Source organism: Anastrepha obliqua, chromosome 5 (genome assembly GCF_027943255.1).
Source record: "Anastrepha obliqua isolate idAnaObli1 chromosome 5, idAnaObli1_1.0, whole genome shotgun sequence".
Taxonomy (NCBI): domain Eukaryota; kingdom Metazoa; phylum Arthropoda; class Insecta; order Diptera; family Tephritidae; genus Anastrepha; species Anastrepha obliqua.
Window position 1 is genome coordinate 107,982,098 of NC_072896.1, and position 11,654 is coordinate 107,993,751.

Consider the following 11,654-nt stretch of genomic DNA (forward strand, 5'->3'; position numbering starts at 1 on the left):
CCATCTTCTATTGGTTTCCGCGATTACGCTGAAGTCAATTGCAGTGTGTAGTTCGTTTAGAGCAATGCTTATGCCCTTTACCACTCGCTGAAGGTCAAGCTCAGAGTTTTTCCTGGCACACTCATCCGCCCTTTCATTTCCCCCCCACTCCAGAGTGGTCGGGGACCCAACAAAGAGTGGTATTGTGTTGTTGGATCAGCGAGAGCGACCTCTTGCATTATTTAATACATCTTCAGTTGATATGCGCTGAAACTAGTGCCTTGATCGAACAGTGCTCAACTATGAACAGAAATGGTAAGGTTTGCCGGAGATAAGTTCATTAGTTTTATCGTTTTTGCTGTTTTGTCCCGATTTGAGAGTCTAAAGGAATAATTTAAGGATAATTGTTCCGAGTACACTCCCGATCCAGTGATCCAGTGCCATTGTTCATCTTTGAGCCGTCAGTATAAATATGGTGGCCACTATCATCTGATTTTACTCTGGTTTGCCAATCCTTTCTGTCGGGTTAAGAACCGTTATTTATATCTGAAATCCCGTAGATAATTGGTATTGCAGTTTTCTTTTGTATGATTTATAAGGAAAAATAAAAATATTTTTTTAAGGGTACTGCTATGTTCATGTTTATTTGTTCTTCTTCTTCTTAATTGGCGCTATAACCGCTTACGCGAGTTTAACAAAGCGCGTCAGTCGTTTCTTTCTTGCGCTAACCGGCACCAGTTGGACGCACCAAGTGAAGCCATGTCCTTCTCCACCTGACCTTTACAACGCAGAGGAGGCCTTCCTCTTTCTGTGCCATCACCAGCTGGCACACATCGAATATTTTTAGAGCCGGAGCGTTATCGTTACAGGTTATCCTTCCATCGCCTGCGATATTCGCCGTTGCCAACGTGCAAAGGTCCAAAAATCTTGCCATAAAACGCCTCATCGGATATTGTCATTGTCCACGCTTCTGCGTCATACGTTAGGACGGGCATGATGAGAGCCGTGGGTGCCGATACGCGCGTGCGCCGACTGTTTGTTTGATGACAGGAGGTACTTCGTTTTATCCTCGTTCACCGCCAGATCCATTCGCTTTACCTCTTTATCCAGTTTGGGGAAGGCAGAACCAACAGCGCGGTTATTAAGGCTGATGATGTCATTATCATGTTTATTTATTACTTTTGTTATGAAAAAAATTGTTCTCGGACTTAACTAAATTCAGTGCTCTTAGTATTCTAAAGCGTTTTTCCAAGTTTTGCTGGTTTTTGAGACTCAAAAGTTGACAACGCTGCCAATAGCAGACAGAGATTCTCTTCTATGCTAACTTCAGCAACCTTTAAATGAAAACCTTTTAAACGAAATAATTTTATTTGCTATTTTTTGGCCTTCATTAAAGCAAATCCGAAATTCAAGAATAGACTTATGATTGACATTTCAACTTTTAAATTTGTTTTTGTTTTGTGAAAGTTATTTGAAGAGCTTTACTAGCTTCTTTAGTTTCAGCCAGCAGAAACTTGTTTCTTATATTATAATTTTTTTTGTGTGCTAACAGCATACATTTTTTTAAGCTTTTGTAAGCAAGGAAAAGCGTATCAAGGCGCATTCATTAAAGGTGATGGCACTAGACCAACAACAATAGTTTGTACCTTTAATTGTCACAGCAAAGTATTGGAAAATAGTAAACAAAGAATAAATTCGTCTTGTTTTACTCTGTGCTGATAGCCACATGGACACGGCGAAAGAAAATAAATTAAATCAGCTGATTTACCGATACCACATTTGATATATTCGCCATGTGGCCTATCGTAATAGGTTTTTTTTCATTACAGTAATGTCTACAGCTAAAAGTAGCGATCAAGTCACGGGCTCCTTTATTTTTAATTTAATATCAATTAAAAAATCCTTATAAATCTCTCTCTGGTGTTGCAATCATCAGGAGGCCAGCGATGCAGAACGATATTTATTCTATTACTTTACTTCAAAAGCTCTGAAACGGATGAATTCATCCATAAGCACCTAAGCACTTCCCAAAGCTATTGGCAAATATTTGGTATGAGGAAATGGACATTGTTTTCAAACTTCAATGCAAATGCCTTTTCCTGTGATAACTACACATACACATACAAACGCATGTAACTCCACGAGAAATGCTGTGGCCCGGTGGCGCTTACGAATACCAATAAAATTATGAATTTTATTAATAACAACAATTACAGAACTCAATAAAAGACGCACGCAATAGCAGCAAAGAAGTACATATGTATGTATGTTTATGCTCACATGCACGCACACAAAATATGCATTCCTGCTTTTATAAATTCCAAAAGCGTCTGCAATCAACTGAGAAAAAGCCAAAAGCGTACACAATCATGCAACAACAAAAATCAAAAATAAACACAAACAAAGTATTTCAAATGTCTTCTGCATTTTGCGTTTGGAATGCATAAATCGAATAACAGAAAACGAAAAACGAAACACACAAAGGAACAAACCTTTCAATAGGAAAGCAAGGCAGTAAAAAAGAGGAAGCAGTTGTCCGCACAGTGGTGCTTCAAAGACCATTTCCACGGACCATCATGCAGCGGGGTATGTTGCAAGTGTATGCATGCTTTCACACACACAAACCGTCATGTAGTGGAGCGCCAGTGCGCCTGCAAGCGCATTTGTGGACTGCTGGCCGGCCACTATCACCTAAACAACAGCAGCCGACTTTGGCGCCTCTTGCGACCGTTTATGAGCTGTCATGGGTACTACTGGTGTATTGTTTTTGTTGCTTGTTGTTTGCTGTGGGAGCTATTAACCATTATCGGTTTGTCACAAATGAATGCGTGCTTGTCCACTGTGCACGTCCGACACACTTCTTAAAGGCGTCTCAGACGCGAGTGGAAACGCTTTTTCGTTGGAACTTTTTTAGGGAGTTTTGCAGTAGCTTCTGCATAGATTACCTTTGGCAGCGATGTGTTGATAGTGAAAAAATTGGAAATGAAACGAAAAAATGTATAATTAAAAATGGAGACTGGAATAGTTTTAATAAAAAAATTGTGTAAATATTTTGGAGTATCTTTTGTATTCCGATATCACGTCTCTAACTTAATACCTACTTCAGACTGATTGTCGAAGTTTAAAAGGTCATTGTTAACTGTATTCTCAACAACTAAAGCCTGCATTTATTAAGGGGGTCCTCTAGTTTCTTGGGTCGAAAATATCGATTTTTTTTTTCATAAATCACATTTACAACATGTGTTAAAAGTATGTGCTGAAGGATTTTTCGATATTCGAAGTGGCTCACAAGTTACGGCCTTGAACGGAGCAGGTATACTTAGCGCGCTCAACGCTGCGCGAACTTTGAAACGCGTTTTTCTCGAAACACTATTTTTCAAAATAGTGACCACGATATTTCAAAAACTACTGAACCGATCTTGTTCAAATATATACCTCATCTTCAATATATTATAAGCCAGCGATTGAACTAGGATTATCATGATTGCTTCGATAGTTTTTTTCCTATGAGCGAAAAAATTAAGAAAAAGAGGTTGTCTGTAAAGTCGGTTTACTGACGATAGCTTAACGTGATAACGTCATAAGAAAATACTGATTGAATGGTTGCATTTTCAAAAGAAAATTTTAATTTTATTTGTTTGATAGATATTTTGTATGGATATAGAGAATGAGTTAACATTAACATAACATAATATACTTTAACATAACATAACATAACATAACATAACATAACATAACATAACACAACACAACACAACATAACATAACATAACATAATATAACATAACATAACATAACATAACATAACATAACATAACATAACATAACATAACATAACATAACATAACATAACATAACATAACATAACATAACATAACATAACATAACATAACATAACATAACATAACATAACATAACATAACATAACATAACATAACATAACATAACATAACATAACATAACATAACATAACATAACATAACATAACATAACATAACATAACATAACATAACATAACATAACATAACATAACATAACATAACATAACATAACATAACATAACATAACATAACATAACATAACATACCATAACATAACATTACATTACATTACATTACATTACATAACATAACAAATTACCCCGTATTAAAGCACAGCTTTCATTTGATACCCATATTGTACATACACAACCAAAGGTTACCCGGGTCCACGTTTTGACCTATATCTCGAGACCCCAGTCACGGAGCGGCATGAAAAATACTCTGTACTAAAGCATTCACCAACAGCTTTCATTTGATACCCATATTGTACATACACGTCCGAAGGTTACCCGGGTCCACGTTTTCACCTATATCTTGAGACCCTATCTACCAATAGGTATTCAAACTATACGGAAATCATCTTCAATACCTACTTAACAATGTGCATAAGTTTGGTTTAATTCGGTTCAAAGACACGGCGGGTCCACGTTTTGGCATATATTTCGAGACCCTAGTCATCAATAGGTATGAAAACTACCCCGTATTAAAGCACTTATCAACAGCTTTCATTTGATACCCATATTGTACATACACAACCAAAGGTTACCCGGGTCCACGTTTTGACCTATATCTCGAGACCCCAGTCACGGAGCGGCATGAAAAATACTCTGTACTAAAGCATTCACCAACAGCTTCAATTTGATATCCATATTGTACAAACACATTCTAGGGTCCACGTTTTGGTCTCTATCTCGAGACCCTAGTCACGGAGCAGCATGAAACATACTCTGGACTAAAGCATTCACCAACAGCTTCCATTTGATACCCATATTGTACATACACATCCGAAGGTTACCCGGGTCCACGTTTTGACCTATATCTCGAGCCCTATTTCCAAAATAAAATATAATCCATGTTACTCGTGGAGGATGTAGCTTTCGAATGGTGAAAGAATTTTTAAAATCGGTCCAGTAGTTTTGAGCCTATTCATTACAAACAAACAAAGTTTTCCTCTTTATAGTATTAGTACACATATCTTATAAGGTATATGGTAAATATTACCATACATTTTTTCCTTCATATATAATAAAAAAATTAATAATTATAACATTAAAACAACAGGTATTATTAACAAACTTGGTTTTATTTTAAATTCTTCAAGTGAATCAAATTAATAATAATCAATAAGAAGGCATATGCAAATACAAATACGTGAATTTATATATGTACATTTGCGCATATACATACATACATATATACGCTCACTTAAGTAGGAGAGAGCAAGATATCGAACGTTGCCGTTCGTTTGCTTTGTTTGCTTTGTCGTTCGTTCCGCCCTTTCGCTTGCAGTTCATTCAATGCAATGAGCAAGGTAACGGCAATGAGCAAGGTAACACTAATATGAGCAAGGTAACACTAATATGAGCAAGGTAACGGTAATGAGCAAGGTAACACTAATATGAGCAAGGTAACGGCAATGAGCAAGGTAACTACATATGAACAGTAATGAGCAAGGTAACGACACATTTTTTCGTGCGTGCAGCCTGTTAAATCGAATTATAAGACGTTATCACGTCAAAAATAAGTAAAAAATAGAATTTAATTTTCAAAAGTGTATACAAAAATTAATTTTTGTAATTAAGAATTCATTCTAGTTCAATCGCTAGTCTTAAATATGAAGATTAAAATGTCGTTTGGTTTTTCGATTTCAGATAAGCCAAACAGCCGCAATCTTGGTCACCGTCAAGCACCTCTTTTACTTTATGTCTTTTTGTCGGCCACTATAACTTTTATTCTATTATATATTTTGTCTTCAAAAAATTTGTAAAGCTCATTTAAATGTTACTAAAGATTATGTGAACACAATGAGATTTATTATTTTGATAGTTTGCCCGTTAAAAATTATTGAAAAACCCGAAAAAAACAGACGAGAAACTAGAGGACCCCCTTAAACAGCATCAATGTACGAGGGTCGCTTGAAAGATTTTAACACCTTTGCGCGTTGGTGACGGCGAGTATCGTAGGCGATGGAACAAAGAGCTGTATAAGCTCAACGACGACATAGGCAAAAACGCTTCGGTTCTGAAAGTATTCGGTGGGCACCAGCTGGTGGTAGCAGAGAAAATCATGTGGAGAAGGACTTGGCTTCACTTGGTGTGCCCAACTGGGGCCGATTAGCACGAGGAAGAAACGAGTGGCGCGCTTTGTTCAACTCGGCCATAATCGCTTAAGCGGTTTTCGCGCTCAAGAAGAAGAAGAAGAGAAGATTAATTTAGGGGTGCTTTAAAAAAAAACACAATGAAAAAAAAAAAATTTAATAGTATTTATTGTATTGCAGAAATAGCTATTCTTTACAATTATTTTTTCAATTCCAATTTAGTCATTTAGGTACTATTTATTAAAAAATTTTAATGGTCCGAAAATTTAAAATAATTTCAAAATAAATATAACAATAAAAAAATTAAAATAAAATTAAGTTAAATTAAATTAAAGTAAATCAAGTATAGTACGAAATATTATATAAAATGAAATTAAGTTAAGTGAAATAAAATAATAAATAAATAAATTTGAATGGTCCGAAAATATTTCATGGAAATGTAAATTTAAAAAAATTTTAAAATGCATCTTTAATTACTTTGATATTTGAAAGAGTAGTTATTGGAAATTATTGAAAGCAAAAAAAACAATCAATGAAAAAAAAAATGTCAATCAATATTGAAAAACTGATCTTAAAAATTTCAAAACTAGCATTTTTTAAATTATTTAAATAAAAGCAAAGAGTTTAAATACTGCAGTCATAGTTTCTAACATTATTGACCGCATTTAAGGAATTTTTTTTTGAGGAAAATAAAGGTTTTAGTTTACCTTTTTGGATTTTATTTTTAATTTTTTTAAATTCAATTTTATTTTTTTTAAAATTGCTTTAAAAATATTTTGTATGCATACTTACATGCATATACTGAGAAAATTCCAAGGCGAAGGGTGGTATCGGTCAATCAGCTAATTTGTTTTTTTTTTCTTTCGTCGTGCCCATGTGGCTGCCAGCACAGAATGCAACAAGGCGAATTCATTCTTTGTTTTCTACTTTCCAATACTCTGCTGTGACAATCAAAGGTACAAAACATTGTTGTTGGTCTAGTGCCACCACCTTTAATGAAAGCGCCTTGGAAATTCCCAAATTCATGTCATGCAAAATGCTTCAAAACTACAAAAAAAAAACGATGATTTTATGGTACTTTGTTCAATCTGTTTATGAAAAACCTACTTTTAGTCTTAGTCTAAAATAGTTTAATTAATTTTAAAAATTTTATTAAATTGTAAAACTTATTATTAATTTTATTTATTAATTTTTTATACAATATTTTTTTTTATAAATTTTTCTTAAATACACTTAAATCTCTCATTTTGGTATTTACTCCATTGCTCCATTTAATTCAGTTACTATTAATTTCACTTTTTCTGCACTCTTTTCAGGTCGCATGCTGAGTTGCTATTGCGATGGCAGTTGTCCGGACAATGTAATTAACGGCACGTGCGAAACCCGCCCCGGTGGTTCCTGCTTCAGCGCAGTCGAAGAAGTGTACGATGAGATCACAGGCACATACGAGGAGGAGCGAACATATGGTTGTATGCCGCCAGAAGAGAATGGCGGCCTGTTAATGGTGAGTTACACCCTCTCATTTGCTCCCTTTTTCCCATTTCACCTAAGCTCAGCATCTAAAGCTATAAATTTCGCTTTTCCTTTTCTTACAGTGCAAAGTCGCTGCCGTTCCTCACCTACATGGCAAGAATATCGTCTGTTGTGATACGGGCGATTTCTGCAACCGCAATATCCATCCCGAGTACACACCGAAGAGCACCACCACCCCGCCCGAATTGCCAGTGAGCTCGCAATCCATACACTACCTGCTCATGTTAACCTCGCTCACGGTCTGTTTGACGATATTCGTTGTGGTGCTGCTCATATTTTGTGTCATGTATCGCCGACGTGAGAAGCAAGGCAAGCAGCCTCGTCTCATCAGCTCCATGTGTAACAGTCAAATATCACCGCTATCGCAATTGGTCGGACAGAGCACGGGTTCGGGTTCGGGCTTACCATTGTTGGTTCAACGCACCATTGCCAAGCAAATACAAATGGTGCGCTCCGTTGGTAAAGGACGTTATGGTGAAGTGTTCTTGGCTAAATGGCGTGATGAACGTGTTGCCGTCAAAATCTTCTTCATGACCGAGGAGTCTTCATGGTTCCGCGAAACCGAAATCTATCAGACTGTGCTCATCAGGCACGAAAATATACTGGGTTTCATTGCGGCCGACATCAAACACATGGGCAGCCATACACAAATGATGCTCATCACCGACTTCCACGAAAATGGCAGCCTACACGATTATCTCTTCACTTCGGTGATTACACCGCAAAAGCTGCAACTTTTGGCCTACTCACTCGCTTCGGGCTTGGCACACTTGCACGATGAAATTGTCGGAACACCAGGCAAACCGGCCATAGCTCATCGCGACATCAAAAGCAACAACATACTTGTCAAACGCAATGGCCAATGTGCCATCGCCGACTTTGGTTTGGCCGTCAAATATACATCCGAGATGGACGAGATACAAATGGCACCGAATACACGCGTTAGCACGCCACGCTACATGGCACCGGAAATGCTCAACGAGACATTGAACCAACAGCAATTCGAGGAATTCAAACGCGCCGATATGTACTCGGTCGGCTTGGTGTTATGGGAAATGTCTAGGCGCTGTTATACGCAAGTGCCCGGCTCGAATGCGACCACATGCGAGGATTATGCACTGCCCTATCACGATGTGGTGCCCGCCGATCCCACTTTCAAGGACATGCACGATGTTGTGTGCCTGAAAGGTTTCCGGCCGCCTGTGCCGTTGCGTTGGCAGGACGATGATGTGCTCATGACCATGGCTAAAATCATGCAAGAGTGCTGGCATCCGAATCCGACGGTGCGGCTAACAGCACTGCGCGTCAAAAAGACACTCGGACGTCTAGAGTAGAGCGACACTGCGAAAGCGCGCAGATAGCGACGTATAAGAACGCAAAGCGAGCGGAAAGTGGAGTTGCCTCGCTAAAGTAGTGCGAGATGAGATGCGTGACAGTTTAAATTTTAAATCATAGTTTTAAAGTTGAGTCTAATTTAAGTTGAACGTAAATTTTTAATAACAATTTTGCTTAATTATTCTTGTTAAGCTAATAGTATTAGTGTTTGGATGTAGTGGTTAATATTCGAAACGCTTTGTACATTTTCAATAGCATTTTAATGTTTTCGACGCGTATGATTTTAGCTTTGAAAACGACTTAGCTAACTGTTATTTTTTGTACTAGATTAAGTTTAGTTAAAAGCAAAAAAACAAAAACATTTATGTAAATTAAAAACAAGGCAGCTTTTCCGCACTCAGAAGTCCTTGAAAGGCTGCGTGCAATGAGCGAAATAAGAAGTAATTTATAGTAATTTCCAAATGGAGCTCGTTCAGGAGCTTCACCATTCTAGAAGTGTAAACCGTGAAAGACGTTTCGATACTGCCAGATCATACAAAAAAAAACCTTTAAGAGCGCGTTTATAAATAAATACAAAACTATTGTGAAAACTCCGTTACAACGGTCGTGCCTGTAAGCCACGCTTTTGCTGTTACTGTTTTAAGCTAATAAAAAATTGACGAAAAGCCTTGCAAAAATGCTGCTAGGCGTTGGCAGTGCTTGGCCGGATATCAGTCTGCGTCCATGCTGGTAGCGTCAGCCCGGCTTTTGTGACAACGCTTCAGTTTGTTATTCACTCATGGCTTGATTTTTGCTGAACTTAAAATTTTATTGAGTTGAAAGTTTAATTTTCATGCCAAAGGTGCTCATAAGGCAATACTGAAAGTATACTGATAAGATTGTTTTTTGTCAAAAGAATTGTGCAGATGTTCTTAGGGCGAAAAGCTGCAATTTTTTTTCAAACGCAAGTTCGAAGCAAAACTTAATGCGATGCCGATAAAATCTCTCTGTATCATAAAAACTTCAGAGAAAAATGTGATTCTACCGCTGCTCGTACAAAAACAATTTTCATTTAATAGCAAACAAAAAATCAGTAACTTTACAAAATTTTTTTTTATAGACGCACTTTTTTAACATCGATGATCTGCTTTTTTTTTGACAATGAAAATTTCGCTAAGTTATTTTCAGCGTTTCACACAACGCAGCCTAATTGTGGTGCAGAATAGCTTTTTCGCTCAGCGCGCGTATACATGAATTATAATTTTATTTCTTATAGCAGTTTTTTTTTAGTAGTTTTAGTGTTTTTTGTTTTTCAAATATTTGTATATAGCAAATTATTTAAGTATGCCTTTGAGCTAAGCCAAATTTTAGAATTCTCCCTTCGAATGAGGTTTGATTTAATTTGTTAACTATTATTTTATTTTTGGCTGTTGGATTAGTTTTTGAAAATAAGTTGCCATTTATATTTTGTCTTTAACCTTCTCTGACTTTACTTGTGAACTTTGGGTTTCAAATACTTTTTGAATTTTGTGCTTCGTTTCGCTTTAAAGTTTTTTCGTTTTTTTTATTTTATTATTAAAAGTTGCCAAAATTTGTTATATCTATTTGAAAAAAAAAATGTATTGTTTTCGCTTGTGAATTAATTTTATAAAGTAATATTGCCTTAACTGTGTAAAATAAACCATAAAAACTAAAATATGTAATATATAAATAGCGCACTGATTAAGAAAAACTGGCCTTAATGCAGTTCGTAAAGTTGCCTTTCTATGCTTTGCTACAACAAAAATACTATATATTATATTATAAATAAAAAACGAAAATATATTTAACTAACAAACTATACAACTGATTGTTATTGAAGTCTTTAGAAGCAAAAATGTGCCAGAAATTAAGTAAAAAAAAAGAGGAACGTAAAATATTAGAATAAAATAAAGAAACTAAAAAACTTACGATTTCAGTGCATTAAACCGATTTACCGCATAGTAATAGCAAAAAAATGCTCTAGTTTTTTAAGTGCGTTGGCTTCCAAGGGAAACGTGACCAAAACGCTGCCTTACAAAAAAAATTATTTGAATGAAAAAAAAAAACATAGGAATGAAATACCATAGCTACAAATAACATCAAAGAATAAATTAAAATAAAACAAAATAAAATGAAGACAAATAAAATACCTAAAGTAAAATAAAATAAAATAGAAATATAAAATAAAAAAAATTTAATAAAAAAAAGTAAATATATTTCGAAAAAGGTTTAAATAAAATAATACAAAAATAGTAAAATAAAATAATTTAAAAATAAAAATTAAATAAAGTCAAAATAAACAAAAAATTAAATATAGAAAACAATTTCAAAAAAGGTGAGATAAAATATAAAATAAAATAAAGTAAAATAAAATAAAATAAAATTAAATTAAATTAAATAATTTAAAAATAAAATTAAAATGAAAAAGCATTCAAATGAAATAAATTGAAATAAAATAAAATCAAATTGAATAAAGTTAATAAATCGAAAAAAAAATAAATGAATTTGGAGTACAAATTGTATTAAATAAAACGATAAATGAAACGAAATAAATTAAATCTTATAAAACATAAATAAATATATTTAGAAAAAAGTTACATAAACTAAAATGAAATAAAATTGAATAAAAATGAATAAAGTAAATAAAAAATATATAACTTTTTTTATAA

The 11,654-nt window shown here is 35.0% G+C and overlaps 1 protein-coding gene across 1 annotated transcript; it reads left to right on the forward strand.

Moving 5' to 3' along the window:
• Positions 1 to 7,438: 7,438 nt before the first annotated feature.
• Positions 7,439 to 10,809, forward strand: LOC129247551 (bone morphogenetic protein receptor type-1B). Its single transcript, XM_054886712.1, has 2 exons — positions 7,439 to 7,621; positions 7,713 to 10,809. Exons 1-2 carry the CDS (start codon positions 7,439 to 7,441, stop codon positions 8,982 to 8,984), a joined length of 1,455 nt encoding a protein of 484 aa, XP_054742687.1. The 3' UTR covers positions 8,985 to 10,809.
• Positions 10,810 to 11,654: the final 845 nt, after the last annotated feature.

What these genes read in the sequence shown, in the direction of transcription:
- LOC129247551 (XM_054886712.1), top strand. Translation starts at nt 7,439, where the DNA reads ATGCTGAGTTGCTATTGCGATGGCAGTTGTCCGGACAATGTAATTAAC. An exon ending in AGAATGGCGGCCTGTTAATG is followed by an intron (nt 7,622 to 7,712) that starts GTGAGTTACACC and finishes CTTTTCTTACAG; the next exon opens with TGCAAAGTCGCTGCCGTTCC.